The sequence below is a fragment of the Panthera leo genome, chromosome E1 (genome assembly GCF_018350215.1).
Source record: "Panthera leo isolate Ple1 chromosome E1, P.leo_Ple1_pat1.1, whole genome shotgun sequence".
Taxonomy (NCBI): domain Eukaryota; kingdom Metazoa; phylum Chordata; class Mammalia; order Carnivora; family Felidae; genus Panthera; species Panthera leo.
The window spans coordinates 3,999,603-4,026,277 of record NC_056692.1 but is presented as its reverse complement, the minus strand read 5'-3'; the positions used below and the strand labels follow the sequence as shown (position 1 = coordinate 4,026,277).

Genomic DNA, 26,675 nt, shown 5'->3' with positions numbered 1-26,675 from the left:
TTGGAAGCAAAGCAGGGAGAAGCAGGTGGCGACAAATTTTTTTTTTTTTTTTTTTTTTTTAGGTTGGCCCCTGGTCTGCCGGGAGGTAGTGACAGGCCCGTGCCAGCTTCCCAGCAGGCCAGAGACGAAAGCCTGGCTACGGTGCCAACAGACAGAAGCGCTGTGGATAGTCCCTTCTGCGGCCAAAGAAGGGACGCGATAGCCTCTCACGGTGTCAACATTCAACAACTGACCATCACCAGCTTTGCAAGGCTGGTTTCTAGAGAGACGCCGGCTGAGAAGCCAGACAGAGAGAACCGTAGGTGCAAGGCAGAAGTACCCAGGAGGGCCTGAGGATGGGATTCAAGTTCACGTACCTCGTCTGGCGCAAGGGGATGGGTAGTGACACACACAGGAAAGGATCGAAGGTGTTGCTCTGTTTCAGGCAGTGGGGACAGGTCAAGGAAGATCTGTGAGGGCCAAAAACAGAGTTTCAAGGTCAATCACGTGCAGTCGAGAAGATCCTCAAGAAGTGAAATAAAGAATTATCGTACGATCCAGCAATTACCCTCGTAGGTACATTCCCCAAAAGAGTTGAAAAGAGGTACTCAGGGGCACCTGGGTGGCTCAGTCGGTTAAGCGTCCGACTTCAGCTCAGGCCGTGATCCCACGGTTCGTGAGTTTGAGTCCCACATCGGACTCTGTGCTGATAGTTCAGAGCCCGGAGCCTGCTTCGGATTCTGTGTCTCCCTCTCTCTCTCTGCCCCTCCCCTGCTCATGCTCTGTCTCTCTGCATCCCTCAAAAAATAAAATGTTGAAAGAAAGAAAGAAAGAAAGAAAGAAAGAAAGAAAGAAAGAAAGAAAGAAAGCAGGTGCTCATACAAATACTTGTGCACAAATGTTCACAGCAGCATTATTCACAATAGCCAAAAGGTAGAAACAACCCAAATGCCCATCAGTGGCTAAATGGATAAATCCAGAATAGGTAAAGCCACAGAGACAGAAAGCAGATTGGAGGATGCCAGGGGCGGGGAGGAAGGCTTAACGGGGTATCCAGTTTTCTTTCTGGTGATGAAAATGGCTAGGAGCTAGACAGAGGTGGTGGTTACACAGGACTGTGAACGTCCATGCGGTGAAACTGTACCCTTTTATTTTTAATTTTTTTAATGTTTATTTATTTATTTATTTATTTATTTATTTTTAAATTTTTTTTCAACGTTTTTTATTAATTTTTGGGACAGAGAGAGACAGAGCATGAACGGGGGAGGGGCAGAGAGAGAGGGAGACACAGAATCGGAAACAGGCTCCAGGCTCCGAGCCATCAGCCCAGAGCCCGACGCGGGGCTCGAACTCACAGACCGCGAGATCGTGACCTGGCTGAAGTCGGACGCTTAACCGACTGCGCCACCCAGGCGCCCCAATGTTTATTTATTTTTAAGAGAGAAAGAGCGCAAGCAGGGGAGGGGCAGAGACAGAGGGAGACACAGAATCGGAAGCAGGCTCCAAGCTGTCAGCACAGAGCCCCACGCGGGGCCTCGAACCCACGGACCTCGAGATCATGACCCAAGCCGAAGTCGGCCGCTTAACTGAGCCACCCAGATGTTCCCAAACTGCACACTTTTAAATTGTTGATTTTACGTTATGGAACTTTCACCTCAATTTTTCAAAGAAGGAAAAAAAGTTTAATTGCACATGTCAGCGCACTGACAACGGGAAGGGAAGCGAACACCCCTCGAGAGAGAAACGGCATGATGGCTCGCAACCTGGAAGGCATCTCAGGACCATCTCCTCCCCTGGTTCTCAGCCTCACTGTGTCCCAGAATCACAGAGGAGGCTTTCCTAAAAACACAAATGTCTCGGCCCTTTTCCCATAGATTTTGTTTCAAGGGAGGCAGGGAGAGAGGCTCAGGCATCAGGATGTCAACAGCTCTCCCGGGGACACTAGTGTTCAGCCAGAACGCGGAACCACTGAGGGAGTCCACCCTCCTGATTGTACCAGTGAGGAAACAGAGTTCAGAAAAAAGCGCCTAATAGCTAAATAGCTAATATTGTAACAGCGTTTACTATGAATTGGGCATTGTTCCAACCACTGTGAGTATAACTCACTCACTACCCATAGCCACCAGTATTATTCCCATTTTGCAGATGAGAAGACTAAGCACAGAGAAGTTAAGCAACAGTCCCAAGGACACACAGCTCTTAAGCAGCAGAGCAAAGCTCAGGTTCCAGGGTCCAAGTTCATCACCATTCCTGCTGTCTTTAGTATAAACGAATAAGGGACATCAACTGTTTCAGAGAAGTTATGGGGCGCCTGAGTGGCTCAGTGTCCGACTTCGGCTCAGGTCATGATCTCGCGGTTTGTGAGTTCGAGCCCCATGTCGAGCTCCGTGCTGACAGCTCAGAGCCTGGAGCCTGCTTCGTGGATTCTGTATCTCTCTCTCTCTCTACCCCTCCCCCACTCACGCTCTGTCTCTGTCCCTCAAAAATGAATAGACAATAAAAAAAATTGTTTCAGAGAAGTTATACACACAGTATGCTTATATTCTTTAAACTTTTTCAAACTAAACACTCCCTCACTTAAGCATGTGGTCCCTGAAAATCAAGTGCAACTCTTATATTCCCCACGGGTACTCCAGTTTTATTTCCTTAATCTTGTGATGTATTCTTCCAAGATGTAAGGGATTTCTGGATGCTGCGTGCCTTGTCCTGAAATCTACACTGCCTTCTCCCTTGGGAACAAGGAACACCACCCAGCTGACGGCCGTGCTCTTACACCGGTCAGCAAGGAAACCGGGGCTGGGATCACGGGCTGGTTTCCAGAGTCTCTGTGCAGAGCACCAGCCCAGCTTGAGTGGTTTCCCTGGGAGCATACCAAGTGGGAAAAACCAGGGACAAGCAAGAAAGCCTGAGGATTTCAGGGTGCGGGCGCAGGTGACCCTGAGTGAGCTGGCCAGAGCAGGTCAGCTCTCCTGGGTGCAAGTTAACAGCCATCCATGACTTCTGAAAACAGACCTGAGACTTTAACGTCCAATAACTCTGGGAAATTTCCCTTTGGGAAAACCATGCTAACGTCCTGGTAAAAAACGGTGTATACCAGACATCGAGCTCCAGAGAGAAGGGGGACCTGGCGTTTGTGGGGTCCCCTCTGCCACCCTGTTTCTCCGGATCCTTCTCTCACCTTTACCCATCATGTACCTAGATTTAACGTAAGCCCGGAGGATGTATTTTTGTCACTGGGAAATTTCCAAATCCCTGTTTTTGCACTTAAGCAAACAAATGAAAAAGAATATTTTTCTTTGATTTATCCACTGTGTTAAGTCTACAAAAGCTAAGCGAAGCAAAACGTATGGTCTTCAGAATAGACTGTGGAAGGGATGTGAAATACACCTGTTTTTCAAAGATGAGTAATGACAACAGAGTGAATGGGACCCACAGATCAGGGAGAGAGAAGACTCTGGACGTTTCCAGGCTTCAGCCACCCCGACACGTGACCTCAGGAGACCTTCTAACCTCACCATGTCTTCACCATCCCTGCCGGCCATTTGCAGCCCAGCGCTATTGTCCCCCAAGCTCTCACGGGGTAGGGAGTGGGGCAGGGGGCAGAAAACCACCCTGCTGCCCTTCACGGCTCCCTCAGGGCTAGAACCCAGGGTCTCATCACTAACATATAAGTCCCAGTGCTCATCCTCACAAATGGCCTCCTTAATGCCCATCCCCCATCTAGCCCCCCCCCCAACCCTGTTTGTTCTCTATCTTTAAGAGTCTCTTGTGGTTTGTTTCCCTCTCCCCGCTACCCGCCCCCCCCCCAGCCCCTTCCCATATATTCATCTATTTTGTGTCTTAAATTCCATCAAATGCTTCCGACGCAAAAGCCAACAGAACTGCCCTTGGCTTTCCGCCAAGTATAAATGCCCAGAAGTGAGCCTGGGCCCTTGATGATGCCCTACTCCGACCTCTCCCTGAGGCCGCAGACACACCCTACCCCTCACGCCCGCCCTGCGCCACCTGCTCCCAGGACAGAGGACCTGATGTCTCCACCGGCAATGGTGACTCTGAGGACACACAGGTAAGATGTCACCTCTCGGAGATCGGCTGTGAGAAAGCCTTCAGAAACACGCTCGGCCATAGGGGAAATGCTGCCTGTTACAGGGACCAGGTAAGACTTCTCTGCGAATAAGAGCCAGGAGCCCCGAAGAAACGAATACACGCAGGTGCGCATGCGCATACCCACAGGCGCGCATGCGCACACCGCCCCCCTGCAGGTGCACTCCCACGGCCTCCCCGCCTGTGGCCCAAACTCCAACACAGCGGCGCTCTGCGGTCGTGAAGCTCACGGAGGTTTTTTTTAGGTTGTGGTACGAACCATATGGAATAACTGATTATTTTCCCTGTAGCCCATAACCTCCAGCACCCTGAGGCCAAAGCCAAAGCCGAAAACCCAACACCCTAAAAGGGAGGCGGCACCCTCACTGCACGGGGGTCTCTGAATTCACCCACAGTGAATCCTCTCTTAAAGAAGGCCGATACCGCGGCGACTTTCCATCCCCAGCAAGCCCTCCCTGAAGAGTGCCCAGGGCCTCAGGAAACACCACCAGCTTGGAGCTGGTATCCGTTGGCCACTCTAGAAAATCGCTTCCCAGAGCTCAAAAGCCCTCGCCCAGACGGACATCCCTAACTGTATTTTTTTCTTTACTACAGACTATCAGGCACAAAGCAGGTATTTTCAGCTGTCACTGGTCCCCCCCCCCCCCTTTTTTTTTCTTTTTAGCTTGAACACCTCACTTGTTACTCTTCATCCTACAGTAAACTACCCAGAGAGCACTTGCGGTCTTGAATATATCTGATCGGCTTAAAGTCAGTTGCTCAGGAATCACGCCCTGACTCAGCCCACGCCGATCACAGACCGTGTGATCACGTGATTTATAATAAGAAACTACATATTTGGTTTTGGTCCTAGTTCCTGGCACAGGGCTCCTAAAACTCTTGGAATTACCTAAAAGATGGGAGCCAGAAGGACAAAAGGGCCACCTTTCAACCACACCTGAGTTCTATTAATGAGGGGACTCGGGGATAGCCTCAGACACCTGAGGATGAGGGCCGGTGGCCAGGGGAAACGGTTGGGGGCGGGGGGAGGGGGTTGGAAGTTTCAGTCCCGCCCCTCCACTTCCAAGGGAGGAAAGGAGGACCAGAGGTTGAATGAATCACTAGGGATCAATGGTGTAATCAATCACACCAAGGTAAGGAGACCTACGGGAAAAAACGCTCCCAGGAGAGGTCTGGAGAGCTTCCAGACTGGTGAACACGTGGGGGTCCTGGGGCAACGGTGCACCCGGAGAGGGCAGGGAAACCCTGCACCGGCTGCCACACACCTTGCTGGAAGCATCTTTTCCGTCTGGCTGTTCAGATTTGTATCCTTTTACAATGAGTTGCTGATCTAGTGAGTTAACTGTTTGCCTGAGTTCTGTGAGCAGCTCTAGCAAGTGACCGAACGTGAGGAGGGGGCCCTGGGGACCTCTGGTCTGTAGCCGGCCAGTCAGAAGCACAGGTGACAGCTCGGGACTTGGGGCGGGGGGTGTGGGGGGGGGGGACTCTTGCCTGGTGTGGGGAAAACGCCCACGCGCCTGGTGCCAGAGGGTCTGTAGGCGGGGTAGGAGGAGAGAGGGGTGTAAAGAAAACAAGACTTTTTTCCTTTCATACCTGTAACACGCATCTCAAAGCACCTGCCAGTGATAACGCCCCATAAAATCCCAGGAGGCACCCTAGATTCCTCCCTTTCTCTCAGGCCCTCCCCTTGCACTCTTAGAGTCATGAACGAGACCTGTTGAGTCTACATCCAGAACACATTCCAGCCCATGCACTCCTCCATCTTCCCTGCTACACCCCTCCCCGGGGGGTCTCATGCACCATCACTCTCCCACCATAGTCCCTCAGCCACACCCCGCTTCAAATGTTGCAGTGGCTTCCTGTGCCCTTCAGACGGAAGCCCACACTTGGACAGGACACCTTAGACACGTCCCCCGTCCACCTCTCCAGCCTCACCTCCCACCCCTCCTCACCTGGCTGCTCCCTTGGCCTTTCTGTCCCTCGATGTGCCAACATCATTCCAACCCCAGGCCCTTTGCCTCTGCATTTTCCTCTGCCTGCATGACCTTGTCCTCAGAGATGCGAATAGCTGATTCACTGACTCTAGGTTCTCAGCTCAAATGTCCCCTCTATTGAGAAGCCTTCCCAGACCTTTCTGATCACCTTATCTAAAGCTGGCCGCCTCCCCCCCCCCCCACATCCCAAGCTGTGTCTTATCATTTCAATTATCACTACCTCAAAGAGCTGCTGTGACGTGTGTGAGCGTTACCCAACACCTCCCCCAGCAGAACGTGAGCTCCTTGAGAACAGGGGCTGTGCCTGGTTCACAGCCGGACTCTGGCACCGAGAAGGAAGGGGCTCGTAGCAGGTTAAACAGTAAATATCTCGGGCAGCTCTAGAATCGAATAGCTAGAGAGCATGTGGGGTCTTTGGTTGGAATTTCTCTCTCGTGGCCAAGGAGTGATGCTCCTGGCTGTAACCGGTGGACCATGCACCACAGCCAACTCTCAGATACCTGAAAGAAGGGAAGAAAGAGAGCATGCGTGCACAAGAGAGGAAGAGGGAAGAGAGAATGCTATGAGCCAAGAAATAAGTAAATTGGTTGTGCAAAGACACCAACGGGGGGTACCTGGTGTCCCTTCCCCGCAGTCTAACCGACCCTGGCCTTAGGCTCCCCTTTCCCTCCTAGCTGTTCTTTTCTCCTCCTCTCTTCTTCTTTTCCTGTCCCATTTTTGTTTCAAGCAGCCTCTGCTCTGGGCACCTGAAGATAAATAAGGCAGACACCCTGCACGTAGCTTTCATGGCTAGCCATGAAATCTAGGTTCCCTCCAGTACGCACACCGCGTCTCTCGGGAAATAGACGGGCCTTACTTCATGCACAACAATAAAACGTAGACTCGTTTCGGGGCATTTTTAAGTACCCAGTACGCTAAGCAACCAAGGACTGTGTCACCAAGAGGAGGTTGTCTGTAACCGATGGTTTCCCCTGCATCCTGATTATCTGTTCTTGCTGAATATGCTCCCGCCCATTCGATCCTATTCAGCCTTCGGAGCCCCCATCAAAAGGCACACCTCCTCCAAGAAAGCCCAGGGAGGTTTCTTCCCCACTTTAGACCGCTCACTGCAATCAATGTCTCATGAAAACATTATAGTACTTGGAAATACGCTGTCTTATAGGAATCTCTCAGCTGTCACAGATAGAAGAGCCCAAGGAGAAGTTTTCTGAAGCCAAAGCCTGCATAATTATATATATATATATTTTACATATATATATATTTTACATATATATATTTTACATATATATATATTTTACATGTATATATATTTTACATTATTTATATTATATATATTTATATTATTATATTATTATATATAATTATATATATAATTAAATATATATATATTTTTACATATATATATATTTTACATATATATATATATATATTTTACATCCTCCACGCTGATGGGAAATCTCGAACTTGAAATTACTTGGTAAACTAAACAACCTCTCAGTGATCGCCTGCGGGCGAAACCCTGGCCTCCGCATTCACACTCTGTTAGAACCCCCTTCAAGAGGAGACGGGAGACCCAGGAGCCAGCAAGAAGGGAAGGAGGAAATCCTAATGGCCAGAGACAACAAGGAGTGAGTGGCTGCCTGGGATTTCCAATGGGAGAGAGAAGGGCTGTCTTGTGTTCCTGTTGTTTCGCAATCTCGGGGCAGCGTGGCGATGGGAGGCCAGTTACCAGCAGCTAAGTCTGGGCGATCCATGCTAAGCACACCCCACCCTTACCTAGATTCTTACCTATACTGGGCTTGAAAGTGGCTTTGCACAAAGCTTTGGCCTAGGGGAAGCTGAGCCGATGGGGACAGGAGGTGCTCGGGGGTTCTGCTGGCTTCAGGCTGAGGCTGCAAAGAAATGAGGGAAGGAAGCAAGATTAGGCACAGACCCGTGAGCCCTGGCCTCCTCCTGGGCCCGCTTCACCCCTCCCTGGGCCAGGACTCTGCAGGACCTGACCCCTCTGGGGAGTCCCCCACAATTTACTGCTCCGCCAGTCTCTAGACCTCCCAGACCCCCTCACGCACAGAAGGTGCTGAATGGGCAGAGCCGGGGCGTGAGCCCTGGGAGCTCCCACACGCTCAGCCAGACTCAGCTCCGATCTCTGGAGCGACTGCCCCGTTCTTCTCTCCATCCTGCTGGGCCCCGTGTGTCTACGCCTCCTGCGCCTTTTGCTGGGCACTCTGCCACCACTCAATGCGTCCACACCACGTCTCCCATCTTCCGGCTGCTAAACCGCCCCATCCGCCTCTCCGCGGGAGCCAGTCTTCATGCGAGCCCCAGACAAACCAGGCTTCGTGCCCTGGCATCATGTGGAAGCTCCCTTCACCCCACGTCAATCCTACCATGCCCCTCCGTGCTGCCCCTTATGTGTTCATTTGTTACTGCTGATGGCTGCAGGAACAAATTCCCACACGCTGCGGGCTGAAAACAGCAGAAATGTATTCTCTCACAGTTCCGGAGGCCAGACAGCCAAGATCAGCATCCCCAGGCCCCAGAGCAGACGTCAGCAAGGCCACGCTCCCCGCAGAGGCTCTAGGGGAAGCCCTGCCTCTCACGGCCTCTGGTGGCTGCAGAATCGTGGCTTGTGGCCCCATCACCCCAGGCTCTAAGCCCAGCATTTTAGAAAAGCCAAGGAAAAAGCCGAGGAAAAAGGAACGCGTGTGAAGTGTTCGAAGGGAAGTATACCAAGGTCTGAAATTTAATTTCAAATCCATCAAGGGGCGCCTGGGTGGCTCAGTCGGTTGAGCGTCCGACCTCGGCTCAGGTCATGATCTCGCGGTTTGTGAGTTCGAGTCCCGCGTCGGGCTCTGTGCTGACAGCTCGGAGCCTGGAGCCTGCTTCCCATTCTATGTCTCCCCTTTTCAATGCCCTACCCAGTTCAGTGAACAGCACACAAGCAGGATTAAGAATCAGCCTCCAGGGGGTGCCTGGGTGGCTCAGTCGGTTGAGCCTCTGACTTCAGCTCATGACATGATCTCGAGGTTCATGAGTCCAAGCCCCAGATCGGGCTCACTGCTGTCAGCACAGAGCCTGCTTCGGATCCTCTGCCCTCCTCTCTCTGCCCCTCTCCCACTTGTGCTCTCTCTCTCTCTCTCTCTCAAAAAAAAAAGATTTAGCCTCCAGGCTCTGGCTGCCTGGATTCCAATCTCTGCTCTGGTACTTTGCTGGGGGAGCTGCAAAAAAAAAACCCTCTAACACGGCTCACCGGGACGGCGGTGGGCAGGATCGCCCAGGGTGGGGTCCGGAAGGAGAAAATCCTGAGCGAGGCTGGGCTGAGAGGCAGCAGAGTGGTTCCAGAAGTGTGGACCTGGAGGTCAGAGCAGGCTGGCTCTACTCTGCTAACCAAGGAACCCTGAGCATCTCTCTGAGCCTCATTCCACATCTAAAAGAGTCACACATCCACCTCACCTCACTATGCCACCATTCAAATAGAAAAACTGATGTGTGTGTCCTGCAGGGCGCATAGTAGGTGCTTAATAAACGGTACCGTCTTGGGCCTTTTCCTTGCCCCATCCCGTTCCTAATTCTGCAAGAGTGCACGTGCTATATAATGAATTCCCAAAAAGACGGTCTGTGTGAAAGTGTCTACAGGACGGTAAAAATAAGCCCTTTTCGCCGGATTTGAGAATCATTCCGGTGACAGAGAAGAAAGCGGTCCCTGTGTTTTCTATTCCAGTTTCAAATAAACCTAGCTTCTATGGCCTTCACAGGTCTTGAAACAGAAATAACCTCAAAAAGAAAAAAAAAATTGCTCTGGCCCTCTTCTTGCAAGAGGGAAAATGAAGTTTCGTGTCAGCTCGCTCCTGACCTTCAAGCGTCCCCAGCCGGGCCTCCACAGGCAGCCCAATTTTCCGAGAGAGCAAATGTCAGGATTTTAACCCCACCGACCCCCCACCCCCGGGGCACATTTGGCAATATCTAGAGACATCTTTGGTTGTGAGTCACGACCTGTGGGGAGAAGAATGCTTACAAATGCATATCGCACAGGGCAGCCCCCACAGCAAAGAGTTATCTGGCCCTAGTGCAGAAGTTGACAAACCCTGGGTCACATTTCCTAGATGTGGACGCTGACTCTCCTACCTACTTGCTGTGTGGCTTGGGGCAAGTTACTTAACCTCTCTGTGATCTTCTCCGCCCTTAAGCCCAGTGCCTTTTCCAACCATCAAAGGACAGAAGAGGGAGACTGAAAGGCAATTTAGGAGGCTGTCTAGCTAGCCCTGGACTTTCCAGGTAGGAAGAGCCGCCAGGCACAGCCAGGGAGGGGGCAGCGGTGGCGAGGGGGACACAGGACAAGACGCCTTCCCTGTGCAGCCAGAAGGAAGCCGGTCTTGTAGTGTCCTCTCATCTCTGCTGGGGAACTGAGGAGGCACGAGACACCGTGATAAGGAAAGAGATCCAGTGCACTTTGAAACAGACTCGGGTTCCATTCTATTTCCCCCAAGTAAAAGTTAGGTGACCTTGGGCAACTTCCTTAACCTAAGTCTTCATTCACTATAAAACCCGAGCCACCCTTACAAACGGTAGAGGCTGACACCTATGTAACCGATTCAACCACTCAGGAGTTTGGCGAATGTCTCTTATGTGTCAGTAGTGGAATAAGCACGAAAGGCATCAAGTTAGATGCACGACAGGAACAAATTATTCACAACCCAGGCGTGTCCAATCAGAATATTTCATTCTGCGGGCCACCTGCCCAGCAATGGACATGTGAACCTCACTGGGACAATCAGATCCTTCCCTGAGTGTTTTTCTGAATCTCTAAAGACTACGTGACCCTCTTGCCATCACAAGAGCACAGCTGGTCTGAGAATGAAGCCAACAAGGCATAGAGAGCCAAAGACCCAGTGACATCATCTGAGTCCCTGGATCTAGCCTTACCTGAAGCTGGTACGAGCCTGGGATCACAAGTTTATAACATACCGTTGGCATTTATAAAGCCAATAAATGCCCTTTCCTTAAGTTGGATCCAGTTAAATTCCTGTCACTTGCAACTAAAAGGGTCTTAATAAGATGAACAGAAAATCACTGTGCATAAAAGAATAAACAGCCATAATCCCACAACCCAGAAACACAATCCCCCAAAACACCATAACTTTGGAGTGTGTGGTCCTCCTAGGTTTTGCGGTGGTGATGTTTTGGCTTTCTTTTATGTGTTTAGGGGTGACTGGGGTGGCTTTTGTTAAGATAAGAACACAGGCTTTCAAGCCAGACCCCCTTGTACTTGAACCCTGACTCTGTCCCTTCTTCAGCTGTGTTGCTTTGGGAAGGTTACTCAACCTCTCTGATTCTTGGTTTACTCGTACATGCGATGGAGATAATGATCCTAGCAGCACTCCATCAACGCCAAGTTACTCAGTATATAAGGCACCCAAGACGTGATCTGAGGGGCACTGTGCAACCACTACTTCCCTTGTTCCCTGTATTTGGCAACCTGTTGTCCTGAGCAGAAGGGACGGATTTTCCAGCTCTGGCAAACTCTTAGCTTTTAATGACATTACACTGCTTAAAATAGGTCTAATCTTATTTGAGACATCTATGGTTATGCCCTCCTTTTCTTAAAGTTCCAACTCGTTGTCTTAAAAGAGAAAGGAACATGGGGTGCCTGGGTGGCTCAGTTGGTTAAGCATCTGACTTCAGCTCAGATCACGATCTCGTGGTTCATGAGTTTGAGCCCCACGTTGAGCTCTGTGCTGACAGCCAAGAGCCTGCTTCAGATTCTATTATCTCCCTGTCTTTCTGTCCCTTCCCCTGCTCGCACTCTGTCTCTCTCTCTCTCTCTCTCTCGCTCTCAACAATAAACAAACATTAAAAAAAATTTTTTTTTAACAGTACATAGTTAAGGTATACAACGTGATGCCTTGGTATATACATACATAGCAAAACGATGCCATAATCTAAGTAGTTCACATATCCGTCTCCTTGGTTACCTTTCTGTGTGCGGTGAGAGCCCCTGAAATCTAGTCTCTTAGCAAATTTCCAGTATTTGAGACAGGATGATTAACTATAGCCATCAGGAGTGTGTTAGACATCTAGACTTTCATTCTACAAGACTGTGACCTCTATTCCTTCACTATTACTCTACTATGATGGGCTCCAAGCAAACAACAAAGGGGTGGGAAGGGGACAGCCCGAAAGACCCACCTCCAGGGTTGTTTTTTTTTTAATTGATTCATGAGAAGCATGGGAACTTAAAACAAAACCAGTAAAGTTCTTCTTGTGACCGCATCTGGATCAGTGTTCAGACACATCCAAAGCAACCTGTGCCTGATTAATTACCAAAGCTTGTGAAACCTTTGTAAATTACAGCAGCTTCTTCATAGACATTGGGTTTTTTTTTTCATTATTATTAGTTTTATTTTTTTTAATTTACATCGAAATTAGTTAGCATATATCTTCACGGACATTGTTAAAATAACTTTGTTGGGGTGCCTGAGCGGCTCTGTCGGTTATACGTCTGACTTCAGCTCAGGTCATGATCTCACGGTTCGTGGGTTTCAACCCCGCATTGGGCTCTGTGCTGACAGTTCAAAGCCTGGAGGCTGCTTTGGATTCTGTGTTTCCCTCTCTCTGCCCCTCCCCCACTCATGCTCTCAATCTCTCTCTCTCTCTCTCTCTCTCCCTCTCTCAAAAATAAACATTTTTAAAAAATTAAAAATAAAAAAAAAAACTTTGCTCACTTGTGGTACAATGACTTCACTTGCTTTGACTTTTTTCCCCCTAATGTTTATTTATTTATTTTTGAGAGAAGGAGAGAGACAAAGCACGAGGAGAGGAGGGGCAGAGAGAGAGAGAAAGGGAGAGAGAGAATCCCAAGCAGGCTCTGTGCTGCCAGGGTAGAGCCCCGTGTGGGGCTCGATCTCACGGACCATGAGACCATGACCTGAGCCGAAATCAAGAGTCGGAGGCTTAACTGACTGAGCCACCCAGGTGCCCCCTCTTGCTTTGACTTTCTTAAGTGAGAAATAAAAGACCATTAGAGCAGAACCTATCATTAATCTTCATTTAGCAAAGCCTACAGAGAATACAGCTGATAAATCAACTGTGAGATATAGATATATAGATATAGATATAGATATAGATATAGATATAGATATAGATATAGATATAGATAGATACATAATCTCTCTCTCTCTACATATATATATATAAACTGTGGCTGTTAGAAATAATTTAGTGCTTTCTTACTCCCAAAGGTTGGGGGTTCCATTAAAATGTGGGAATGCTAAGTATACACGTGCAGTCATCCATCCTGTCTTGAGAAGAAAGGTTGAGAAATCCTGTTCTATGGGGTACATCACCCAGGAAGCAGTGATAAACATAAAACGGTATCTTCTCAAAATAATAACGAACGGTATTCAGGGCCTCAGACGGCCATACTAATGCACAGAATATAGACAAAAAGGAGAAGTTTCAAACTTTATAATTTTAATTTTATGTTGGAGAGAGAAAAAGAATCTTAACCAGGCTCCACACGCAGGGCAGAACCTGACGTGGGGCTCGATCCCATGACCCTGGGATCATGACCTGAGCTGAAACCAAGAGTCGGACACTGAGCCAACCAGGCGCCCCGAGATTTTGCGAACTATAAAATGAAAGGAGGGGCGCCTGGGTGGCTCAGTCGGTCGAGCGTCCGACTTCGGTTCAGGTCATGATCTCGCGGTTTGTGAGTTCGAGCCTCGCGTCGGGCTCTGTGCTGACAGCTCAGAGCCTGGAGCCTGCTTCGGATTCTGTGTTCTGTATCTCCCTCTCTCTCTGCCCCTCCCCCACTCATGCGCTGTCTCTGTTTCTCTCAACAATAAATAAACATTTAAAAAAAAAAAAAAAAGGAAGAAAAGAAAGAGTGGCCAACCTTCTCGGACCCGGGCCCTTGGGAGGAGACTTCCAAGTCCTCGTGCACACGGTCCAGAAGCCAGAGCAAGAACTCCAGGGCGTCGTGCTGGGCATTGCCTTGGAACTGAGAGCCATACTTGGAAACAGCATTCTGACAAGAAAGTAGAAAACCAGAGGGTCAGTTTAGCCCCGTAGTCACCCAAGTCAGGGCCTAGAGGCACCAAGTCTCGCAGCGGTCACTATTCAGCCCTGAGCAGGGCTGACAACCTGGGAAACGGTATAGGGGGACTGGGCGCCTGGGTGGCTCAGTCGGTTAAGCATCCAACTTCAGCTCAGGTCATGATCTCAGTCTGTGAGCTCGAGCCCTGCTCTGTGCTGACAGTTAGGAGCCTGGATCCTGCTTTGGATTCTGTGTCTCCCTCTCTCTGCCCCTCCCCGCTTGCACTCTGTCTCTGTCTCTCTCTCAAAAATAAATAAACATTAACAAAAAATAAAATTTAAAAGAAATGGCATGGGGTAAGAACTTTCCCACCAAAGCCTGCCCTTGGGAGGCAGTGTCCCCAAATGCTAGAAGGGTGTTCTGTATACAAGGTACCTTGTTCCCACCCCCCGACCCCCCGGAAAAACTACTAACAGACATCCCGTCCTTTGAAAAGCCACAGGGCTGTCTTGGCTGAGTATTTGGATGCTGTCGGCCATCTGTCCTTCCGGAAGCTCTTCTCCCTTGATCGCGAGGGCACACGTTCCCCTGGCCGCCTCCATCAGTCTGTTTCCACCCTGCCCCTCTGTGCCCCCACCCCCGCTGGGGAAAGCACCTTGCCCTCCTCTCTCCGTCGGTGATAAATTCGCTCCCAAGGCTTCAGCTATGTCTCGTGAATGACCGCAGGGCATGCTGAAGGACGTGGCCCTGAACACCGTGCACACAGCTGCCTTACTGCCTCTTTCTAGCAGGTGTGAAATTAAACTTCTGTGCTTAGATCACACGATGGCTGGACCAGCCCCTCGCCCCTTTCACAAATATTGATTTAGTGCCTACCATGTGCCAGATACTATTGTAAGGACCACAACAGTGAACAAGGTACATGAGAGCCACCGGCACGGACGTTCCTCTGCCCTTCTGGGAAACTGTGTCACAACCTCATCACTTTCTCCTATTTTTTTAATTCTTTTTTTTTTTATGTTTATTTATTTAGAGATTCAGAGTGTAAGCGGGGGAGGGGCAGAGAGAGCGGGAGAGAGAGAATCCCAAGCTGACGGTGCAGAGCCCGATGCGGGGCTTGAACTCGCAAAACGCAATCAACTTGAACTTCAGCTGAGATCAAGAGACGTTTAACCGACTGAGCCACTCAGGTGCCCCACAACTTAAATCATTTTCTATGTGAATGTGTATTCCAGTTGTTTTAAAGGTTTATTTCAAAGGGTAATATATGCACATAAAGAAAAGGATGATAATGAAAAGTCTTACCTCCACCCAGCCCCCATCTCTGGGTGCCTGTCCCCAGAGGGAGGCCACCCTTAGCATTTTTTTTAAAGCATCTTTCCAAGGAAATTAAAAAAGAATTTTTTTAAGTTTGGTTTGAGAGAGAGAGAGAGAGAGAGAGAGAGCACACGAGAGCAGGAGAGGGGCAGAGAAAGAAGGAAAGGGAATTCCAAGCAAGATTTGACACAGCTCAGAGCCCGATGTGGGGCTTGAACCCACAAACTGTGAGATCATGACCTGAGCTGAAATCAAGAGTCAGATGCTTAACAGACTGAGCCCCCCAGGCCTCCTTCCACCCGGGGCATTTTTCTAAATGCATGTGCAAGCATGAGCATCTGAGAACAGCAAATCTCCGTGTCTGAGTGTGTGCACATATACAGGTGCACATGTATACTGTAGCTGTTTGTTCTGCCCTTAGACGCAGCCAGGCATCAGGTGCTTGTCCCACACAGGGGTGTCCTCAGCTCCCACCTGCCAAAGGGAGCGGTCTGAGAACCGTGGCCCCGGCCGATTCTCACCACTGCCAATCAAATCAAGTAGGCTGGGCTTTTTCCTTTTTCTTTCTTTAATCCTTCCACAAACTTTAGGCTATGACAAAGCAAAAATGCAAGATTGAATGAGCTGAAATACGGGCGGTCAGTCTTCATTCCAGTCTTGCTAGTTTTGCATCTAGTTTGATTTCTTCCTCCGCCAGATGTAGCAAATAAAAATGCAAGGTAGGGAGCGCCTGGGTGGCTCAGTCGGTTCAGTGTCCGAATTTGGCTCAGGTCATGATCTCACGGTTCATGGGTTCGAGCCCCGCATCGGGCTCTGTGCTGACAGCTAGGAGCCTGGAGCCTGTTTCAGATTCTGTGTCTCCCTCTCTCTCTGACCCTCCCCTGTTCATGCTCTCTCTCTTTCTCCGTCTCTCAAAATGAATAAATAAACGTAAGAAAAAATGCAAGGTGCTCAGTTTAGTTCGAATTTCAGATAAACAATGATTGTTTTTAGTATACGTATACCGTATGCGATATCTGGGATGTATTTACACTACAAAGTTACTCATTGTTTATCTGAAAGTCAAATTTAACTGCGCATTGCATATTGCATGTAGTGACCCAATGCCTAGCTACCCTCAATATCCCACGATATCCTTAGATCCAACATCGTCTCTGAAGTGAGCAGTGCCTCCAACTCAGAATCTCTGAAACCGGGTCTTCCTTTATATTTTTTTTTAAATATTTATTTATTTTGAGAGCGAGCGAGCACGCACATGCGTGCACGAGCAGGAGAGGGGCAGAGAGAGGGAGAGAGAGAATCCCAAGCAGGCTCCCCGCTGTCGGCACAGAGCCTGATGCAAGGCTGGAACTCACGAACCGTGAGATCGTGATCAAGAGTTGGAGGCTTAACTGAATGAACCACCCAGGTGCCCCTAAAACCAGCCCTTCTTCCCTCTTAACATCGGTGTCCCCTCTCGGATTCTCTCTTGTACCCCCATGGGTCAGGGTCAATCAAGGATTCTGGAATCTGGTTCCCAATGTGTCTCTGCCCTGACCCTTCAGTAGAGAGCCATTCCTGCCACTGAGTCCTAACCGCTGCTGATCCAGAGGACGGTGGCCATGCCCAGCCCAGAGCCTCCCTCCGTGGCCAGCCCTCCCCCTCCGCCGCAGCACAGCCCAGTTGGGTAATGTCATGCCTCTACTCAAACCCTCCCTGACTCACCACCCAACAACCTACCATCCTCCAACTGGCCTGGACCAAGCCTTCACCACACTCCCACGTGTTTGAAAACTCCAGGTCACCGAGCCACTCAGGTGCCCCAGACATATTTTTCCAGTCCTGCAGTCTACGCCTTGACATTTCCTTCCTTCCATGTGAAACCCATTCCCTTCGTGCTAACCATGCTGAGCCTTTAAGATGGACGCTCTTCATCTCTGCCTGACTGGAAAGCCAGACAACTTTTCCAGAAAGGATCCTGGAATTCTGTCAAATTCTTTCGACAACTTCAAAAAGATAGACGAGATAGGGCCTTAGAAACGTCCCTACGGGGGCGCCTGGGTGGCTAAGTCGGTTGAGCGGCCGGCTCTTGATTTCGGCTCAGGTCGTGAGCTCGCGGGTTCATGAGTTGGAGCCCCGCGTCAGGCTCTGCACTGACAGCTCGGATCCTGTTCGGGATTCTCTCTCTCTGCTCTTCCCCTACTCGTGCACGTGCGCGCGTGCTCTCTCTCTCTCTCAAAATAGAATAAACTTAAAAATTAAAAACTAAAATAAGGGTCCTTCTACGTATACACAGTAATTTCATTTTGGAGGATTTAGCATAAGGAAAGGACAGTAGAGAAACTGTATGCATTGAACTCTCCTGGGGAAGCCTTACAGCACACTCAGCTGGCCTTAAAAACTATGCTGGAGGAAATAATGAGAATAAATGATCCTATCATTTTTTTTTTAAAGTGCAAAAATACCTATTTGAGATTGTTTGACATCTATTTGTAGCTAGGCAAGGACCAGAACTACATGGCAAAATATTAACCACTGGTTATCACAGAAGGAAGGATGGGACCATAAGTGATTTCTTCCTTTGGACGCTGCAAATTTTTTTACAGTGAGTTTTGTTCTTTCGTTGTGTTTGTTTGTTTTGTTTTTTTCCCCGAAAAACCAGGTATTTTACAGACTTGGGGCTTTTTTCAAAATAACTTGACCTATTGATCCCTACAGAAGACACAGAAAGTCTATTAAAATGTGACCAGAACTGTATGAAAGCGAAACCCTCACTTGGGAGAGATGGACGGAAATCTTTAGTATGTTTACCCCACAACACAGCATAGCCCTACCTGCGTATGTGTGTGGGTCTCTCTCTCAATACTGATTTTTTATTTTTATTTATTTTATTATTTTTAATTTTTTTAATGTTTATTTATTTTTGAGAGAGAGAGAGAGAGAGAGAGAGAGAGAAAGAGCATGAGTGGGGAAGGGGCAGAGACAGGGGGAGACACAGAATCTGGAGCAGGCTCCAGTCTCCGAGCTGTGAGCACAGAGCCTGACGCAGGGCTCGAACCCACACACTGTGACATCATGACTGAGCCTAAGTCTGGCCACCCAGGCGCCCCTCAACACTGATAATTTTTAACACATCCCTTACAAAATTATTCCTAGTTATTTCATACTTCTGGTGGGTTTTGTGAATGAAATCTTATTTTCATACGTTCTAAATGGTTATTGCTTTTGTTTTCTATCTTGTTTCTGACCTCTTTAGTGACCGCAATAACTCTACAATATGGATTTCTAGGCCCATCCAGTAATTTCCTTTCTGCTCAATATTTTTTACTCAATGCCACATCGTGTCTTACTGTTTTCTCCAGAACTTCCAAAATAAAAGAGCAACGAAGGAGACATCCTTGCTTTTAAAAAGCAATGCCTCTAGTGCATGATTTGAGGCATACTGTATGTCTAAAACTGTAGGTCTAAAATTGATGCTTAAGTACATAAGCTACGATAAACTCCAGATGGCTAGAATCCTGAACATAGCCATGGGAAAACTAGAAATACATAAAATAGAATATTTATCAAAAGGTACAATGTAAATAAATCTACACCTTCCAGCACTGGGGACAGGAAGGAGTTTGGAGAAGACATCTGTGGCATGTATAAGGGTTGAGGAACTCGCAGAAACAAGTAAAAAGAGCACTGAAACCCTGGCAGAATGGACAGACAACCAACATGAACAGGTAGTTCCAAGAGCCTCCTTACAACTAGTAAAGAACCATAAAAATCCTGTACCTTACTCTTAAAGAAATAAAAAGAAAACGAGATGCTATTTCTTTTTGTGCAATAAATAAAAGAGAAAATTAAGTATCTGACTTTTTTTTAAAATGTTTATTTTTGAGAGAGAAAGACAGAGTGTGAGTGGGGAGGGGCAGAGAGAGAGGGAGACACAGAATCCGAAGCAGGCTCCAGGCTCTGAGCTGACAGCACAGAGCCGGATGTGGGGTTCGAACCCACCGACCGTGAGATCATGACCTGAGCCGAAGTTAGATGCTAAACCAACTGAGCCACCCAGGCACCCCTAAGTGTCTGACTCTTGATTTCAGCTCAGGTCATGATCTCACGGTTCGTGAGTTCGAGCCCTGCATGAGCTCTGCGCTGACAGCTTGGAGCCTGGAACCTGCTTCGGATTCTGTGTCTCCCTCTCTCTCTCTGCCCCTCCCCTATTCAGTCTCTGTCTCTCTCTCCCTCTCCCTCCCTCTCTCTCTCTCAAAATAAATAAACATTATAAAATAAATAGATAGACCATGTGAAACTTGGTGTCATTATTTGGAAAGAAATTTGTCGGTGTGGATGCTAAAAATAGCCAAGCCCGATAAAGTCGATTTAAAAAGTAAAAAAAAAAAAAAAAAAAAAAAAAAAAAAAAAAAAAAAAAAAAAAATTAACTGGTGGTGATCATACACGTATACCCATGTCAAAACCCATCAAATTCTACCTTGACAACGGGTGCGTTTTTATCCAGCCATGACACAAAACGTCATCCTACCACAACATGGATGAATCTGGAGGACATTACACTAAGTGAGATAAGTCAGACGGAGAAGGAGAAATACCAATGCTGTATCTTACATGTGGAATCTAAAGAAGTCAAACCTCCTAAGAGCAGCCAGTAAAATGGTGGTTTCCAGGGGCTGGGCGGTCAGAAATCGGGGTACGTGCTGTCGAACGGTACGAACGTGCAACTGATAAATAAGTAAGACCTGGAAACGCACTACGGTAGTTAGAGACAACAAAACTGTACAATAAATATTACACTTGCTAAGTGATTGGCTTTTAACTGTCCCCAACCCTAGAAAAAATGGTCACCCTGTGACACACCGCACGGATGGTTGCTAATGCTATCTATAGCAATCATACTGCGACATAGATGTATCAGATCGATCCCTTGACGCCTTAAACTTTACACAGTGTTGTATGTCAGGTATAGCTCAATGTTTTAAAAAGGATGCATTGTGCCGTATATAAATTATACCTCAACCACGTTGATTTAAAAAGGAAAAAAGAAACAGGGGCTCCTGGGTGGCTGGGTCAGTTGAGTGTCTGTCGGCTCAAGTCATGATCTCACAGTTCGTGCGATTGAGCCCCACGCTGGGCTCCACATGGAGTCTGCTTGGGATTCTCTCTCCCTCAAAGTAAATAAACTTTAAAAAATGAAAAAACATAAAAATGGGGGCATCTGGGTAGCTCAGTCAGTTAAGCATCCAACTTCAGCTCAGGTCATGATCTCATGGTTCATGGGTTCAAGCCCTGCATCAGGCTCTGTGCTGATGGCTCGGAGCCTGGAGCCTGCTTCGGATTCTGTGTCTCCTTCTCTCTCTGCCCCTCCTCCCTCGTGCTCTGTCTTTCTCTCAAAAATAAATAAACATTAAACAATTTTTAAAAAACACATAAAAATAAAATAGTCAAGTCTTTGGCCATGCAAGTTCACTTCAAAGGATTAAATTCAGGAAATGGTCAGGGCTGAGGACAATGATTTAAGCACAAGAATTTTTGATTACAGTGTGATAACTGGAAACTTGTACAGCATGTAAATGTCTCTGCAGGGACTTGTTCATTTAATGAAATATAAAATCATTTAAAATTAAGTTTTACCAAATATTGAATGACCAGGAGAAAGTCTCATGATGATATTTACATGAAAAAAGCCGGATACAAAACTAGAATTTCCAACGTGTAGATGCTTGGAAACACATCAGCATTTATGAAGGGTGTCTCTAGCGGGCAGAGTTTCAAACCATTATTTACGCTTTGGCACCTTCCCAATATTTTATATGATACACACCTTTGATTACATCATTAGAAAAGCAAAGCATCCTAGATAATGCCACGGACAGGATTTGTTTTAATGTATGTATTCATTAGCTGTTAAAATAAAGAGCAGTCCTATTGTCTGTGGGAGGCTGGGTGCCTCGGAGGGCAGGACAGAGGAACACTGTACAACCATCCCATTTTCATGGCTGGGGTTGGGGTTGCTCACTCCAGTATGCCGGTCCCTTCTTGACTCCCCCTTTCCTCAAGACCAAACTCCTTAAGAAAACCTTATGTGGCTTGTCCCCAACCCATTTTCCATCCAGCATCCTCGGCCTGGGGACACAGGCTTCCATTAATTCACTTAATCTTCCATTCATTCTGCAGAGCCAGCGAGAGGGCCCTCAGCCCCGCCTGCCTTGGCGATTGGCAGGGAATGCACGTCCCCACCCTCCCCTGTCCTTGGTTGACCTCTCCGGATGGTTCCTTCTCCTGGGACACCCCTCCTCCCCGGGTCCCCCCATCAATCACATCTTCCTGCCAGAACCGCCACAGAGCCCTGTATTTTTATTTTCGGGCACTCATCACCAGCTCTGACCATGTGTCTGTGCGGTTACTTCAAAACATCCGCCTCTCCCGCTGGACGGGGGAACTCCTGGGGAGTTTTATTACTTTTTTTACAGCATATTGTTATAACTGTTCTATTTTATTAGGACTTATTGTTGTTAATGTCTTACCGTACCTAATGTATAAATTAAAGTGCCCTCAGTACGTATGTATAGGAAGAAACATTGTATATGTAGGGTTTGGTACAATCTGTAGGGAGTTCCCCTAGAGGTCTTGTACTCCTGGCTTCTTGTGCCTTCCATGTTCCTGGGAAAGTGCTGGGACACTCCAGACATATGTGTTGGGTGAAGGGATGTTTCCTCATATGTAAAAATAAGAGGAGCCCACCTAGATTCTAATCAGCAAGGTTTATTAATAAGTCCAGATACTGGAATCCTCTGCTCCCTTCAAGCCTGGCTACCCCCAAAAGTCCCAGGAAACCTCGGATGACAACACCCTCGTTAACAATTAACAAGGTGACTCCCTTCCAGCCACCCCCCCCCCCCCCACCGGGCTCACGGGGAGCTTCTAGGCTTTGGGGATTTGAGAGCAGGAGTGAGATGGGAAATCCTGGTGCATCAGTGAGAGTGGTTACTAATTTGGAGGATTTTTCCGAGGTACTCCTGTCTCTCCCACCTGCGCAGGAACTGCATGAAAATGTACCCAGCAGGAGAAAAGGTGCATAAACATGACCTCCTCCCTCCTCCAGGTCTCTGTAGGTGAGGAGACAGAATGGTAGGAATGAGGGGTGCCTGGGTGGCTCAGTCGGCTAAGCATCCGACTTCAGCTCAGGTCATGATCTTATGGTTCATGGGTTCGAGCCCCGCGTTGGACTCTGTGCTGACAGCTCAGAGTCTGGAACCTGCTTGGGATTTTGTCTCTCTCTCTCTCTCTCAAAAATAAACATTAAAAAAAGAAAAAGAATGATAGAAATGACAGAAGCTTCCCAGGGTCAGGCACTGCCCTAAGCGCTGTACGTGGGACCCAGTGAATCCTTCCAACAACTGATAATAAGGTAGATACCACCATGATCCCATTTCATAGGTGGGCAAAGTGGAGGCAGATTTGCTAACTTGCTCAAAGTCACAAAGCTCCAGAGACCTTGCTCTTAACCACCATACCCTGGAGTAATCCGTGTATCCTAAATTTTGCTTGTTTTCTGTGGTTCCAGTTAACAGGTGGTCAACCTCGTGCAAGAAGAAGATGGTCCTCCGGAGTTGGGTCAAGAGGTCAACTGTGCGGCCGGGCCTATGTCAATGACCTCACTTCATCTCGTCACGTAGGCACTGCATCATCTCACATCTTGGCAAGACGGGTGAGTACAGTTTACCATATTTGAGAGACACCACATTCCCATAACTTTTATTACAGCATATTGTTATAACTGTCCTATTTTATTAGGACTTATTGTTGTTAATGTCTTACCGTACCTAACGTATAAATTAAAGTGCCCTCAGTACGTATGTATAGGAAGAAACATTGTATATGTAGGGTTTGGTACAATCTGTGGTTATAAGCACACCCTGGGGGTCTTGGGATGTATCCCCAAAGTATTATGGGGGGCGGGGGGGGGGGGGAATACTGTACTGCCTCATCATTTCCAACGCGGAGGTTGTCAAAGGGGATATTAATGACACCCATTTGACCCACTGACACCTGCCCAACAATGCTTCAGTAGTGGAAGCTGGAGAGAGGAAGAGGGGAGAGTGGCACCCTGCGGGTCACATGGCAAGGACTGCTTTTTCAGGCTGAAACTCAAGAGCGGTGATGCCTGTGGAATGAACACTGACAGGTTCCCCCTCCCCCAAGAACAATCGCTAGTCTACGGGGAGCTCCACTTCTCTGCCCAGAGCTGTGGTTTTTTAGCAGGAAGCAAGTCATGTGCATCAATGATCGGGAACTCTACAATCCAACTGGGATCCCCAACAGCCCGCTTAACCCTGGTGGTGGGGAGGGTGGGGGGTGGGGGTGGGGGGTGGCGAGATGTGATATACAGAACTTCCAAAGCCTCGTGACCCTACGGCACAGGGTAAGTAGAACGTGACCCTGGGGCCAGTGAATGCAACCCCAAACCAAGGCATGACGGGCCATTTAACAAGGATGCAACTCCAATATACCGCATCCATTGCCTCCCGGAAGGATGGGGGGCACTCGGGTTCCATTGGGTTTAGAATAAAACACAAACAGAGGCCTCTGGGTGGCTTTGTGGGTTCAGCGTCTGACTTCGGCTCGGGTCCTGATCTCTGGTTCATCTCATGGTTCATGGGTTCGAGCCCCGCGTCAGGCTCTGTGCTGACAGCTCAGAGCCTGGAACCAGCTTCGGATTCTGTCTCCCTCTCTCTCTCTCTCTCTGCCCCTCCCCTGCTCACACCCTGTCTCTTTCTATCTCCCCAAAATAAATAAACATCAAAAACAATTTTTCTAGAACAAAACCCAAACGCCTTACCATTGCTTCCAAGACCTTACGTGATCTCACCAACCTCACCCATGCCCCACACTACCCTCCCGGGCTCCGGCCGGTAGTTTTCGTTCCGCGTCCCCGATTCTCAGCTCCTTCGGGTCTGTGGGGCTTGTTCTTGCTGTTTCCTCCACCAGGATTACCCCTAGACCTCGACCCGGCCTCGTCCTGCTCATTGCGATCGCCCCCTCCTTCCTCCGAGGCCCTGGCCTTGGGTGTCAGGCTGCCCACCCCACCCCCCTGCAGGCTGGAAAGTGTCCGCGGGCCTTCACCACTTCAACAAATGTTGGTTGAGCGCACAAATGCTGAATAGACTCAACTCGACTCACCAGCCCCCTCCCACCCCCCACCCCCAAGAAACACCTGGGAGAAATTCCCAGAGAAGACGTTTGCAAGCCGTGGCACAAGTCACCTCGAAACGAAGGCGGTAAGCCGCGCTGCGGGGCTACGTTGTCACCCCAAGAGGGCCCCCGGAGGACCCTTCCGTGACGGGGCGCGCGCCTGGGCAGCCAGACGCGGCCGCCGCCCAGCGGCGGGAGGCGGGCGCGCTGCCTACCTTGAACTCGGCGGAAAGTTGGGGCGTGTACTCGCGCGTCCAGAGCGCGCGCACCAGCGCCGCCAGCTGCTCGGTGACCTCGGCGCGGCCCGGCGCCGCCCGGTAGCGCCCCAGCGCCAGGAACTCGGCCAGCAGGTCGGTGTTGCTGAGACACTGCACCACGGCGTTCATGAAACAGGTGTTGCCGTGGTTCTTCAAGCCCTGCGCGCCCGGGGGCCGCGCGCCCTCGCCGGCGGGGGCCTGGGGCTGGGGGCCGGCCGCGCGCCGCTCCCCGGGGCTGCCGCGCGCGGCTGGGGCGGGGCCCGGGGGCGCGAAGCCCCCCTCGCCGTCGCCTTCGCGGGGTCCCGGCCGGGGCCGGGGCGGCGAGGCCCCCGGGCGGGAGCGGCTGCTCAGCGCCAGCAGGAAGCGGCCGAGCAGGCGACGCAGGGAGCGGCGGCGGCGGCGGCGGGGCCGGGGCGCGGGCGGCCCCTCTCCCGCCGCGGCCCCCGCGCCCGGCTCCATGGCTCCCGCCCGCGCGCCCCCTCCCCGGAGCCGAACCCCCTCCCCTCGGCCGCGAGGCCGACGCGCCGCCGACCCGCCCTGACGGCTCCGGAAAGGCGGCGGGCGCCGGCTACCTGCGGGCCAGGTGTGCCCGGACCGGGCGGGGGCGGAGCCAAGGGCGGGGCCGCCCCGCCCCGCGCGGGAATCCGGCCGCCGGGCCCGCCCAGGGCAGCGCCGCCGCCCAGCGAGCGGAGGCGCCGCGCGTCGCCGGCTCCGGGTCCCACCCCCCCTCCGCCCCCCGCCCTCACCTCTTGCGAACCGACGCCCCGAATTTCCCTCCCGTTCCCCGCCAGCCTCTGGCGCGCCGGGAGCCGTGACGGGCTGGGGAGTGCACCGCGGGGTGCTCCCACCTGCGGGTGCCACCGCCTCCCGGCCCCGTCTGCCCCCTAGGGGAGGCCACCGTGGGACCAGAAGCGGGAGCCGCGTGTCGCCCTGTGAAGACCCCACCCGGGACGGTTGTGGTTTGCTTGTTTCATCCACCAGGTCAGAGTCGCTTCCCCAAACCTGGCGAGACCTCCCCCGTCTCGCTTCAGCTGGTGGGGAAGCGGGCGCAGGGAGGTTGACACCTGTCCCGAGGCCGCAAGCCCCGTGGGCGGGGACGCCGGAACTCGACCCGGCTCTGCACCGGCTGGCGCTTTGCAACCTCCGTATTTGCTCATCCAGGAAGTTTTCCGGCTCTCGGGCGCGCCCCCTGTGCGGCCCCCGGTTCGCTCCGAAAGCAAAACTCCTCGCTGAATTGATGCCCAATCAGAGCTGGCTTGGCCTTGACCCGCCCTTGGTTCCCTGGGTGACTCTGGGGGCCTCCGTTCACTTGATCCTGTGACTGTCAGGTTTATAATTAATCGAAGTCTTACAGACGAATTTCTCATCAGTTTCTGGCTCAGAAAGAGATCAGCGCGATGCATTATTACATCGACGCCCTGAAATGTTACTCATTTGATAAAGTGATCATTTATTAAATATCCACCTTGATATGTCAAAGAGGGCCCCAGCAGGTTCCCTGGGTTTTTGCCCAGCAGGCAAAAAAAGAAAAAGAAAAAAAGGCTTAGAATAAAACACTGTACTGTGAATTGGAAACTTGAAGTGTTTCTGGAAAAATGCCATGATTTGCCCTTTCTGGAAAAAGATACCCGGTTGGATGATTCATATACAAGGTCCTTCCCTTGCCTAGAAAAGCATCTATGAGGGGGTGCCTGGGTGGCTCAGTCGGTTGAGCATCCAACTCCACCTCAGCTCAGGTCATGATCTCAGGGTTCATGAATTTGAGCCCCGCCTAGGGCTCTGTGCTGACAGCTCGGAGCCCAGAGCCTGCT

The 26,675-nt window shown here is 50.0% G+C and overlaps 1 protein-coding gene across 3 annotated transcripts in view; it reads right to left on the bottom strand.

The window, feature by feature from the left end:
• The window catches only part of USP43 (ubiquitin specific peptidase 43), a 62,634-nt gene extending 37,311 nt beyond the window's left edge, over window positions 1-25,323 (bottom strand). For 2 of the 3 annotated variants that reach the window (XM_042916756.1, XM_042916757.1), the window contains exons 1-4: window positions 24,823-25,323; window positions 13,972-14,103; window positions 7,866-7,969; window positions 357-449 (exon numbers count right to left, since the gene is read on the bottom strand). In XM_042916756.1, the coding sequence (XP_042772690.1) occupies window positions 357-449; window positions 7,866-7,969; window positions 13,972-14,103; window positions 24,823-25,323 (830 nt within the window). Of the gene's footprint in view, window positions 1-356; window positions 450-4,004; window positions 4,144-7,865; window positions 7,970-13,971; window positions 14,104-24,822 lie in introns of those variants that run through there. The other variant, XM_042916755.1, reaches the window with a different exon arrangement.
• Window positions 25,324-26,675: the final 1,352 nt, after the last annotated feature.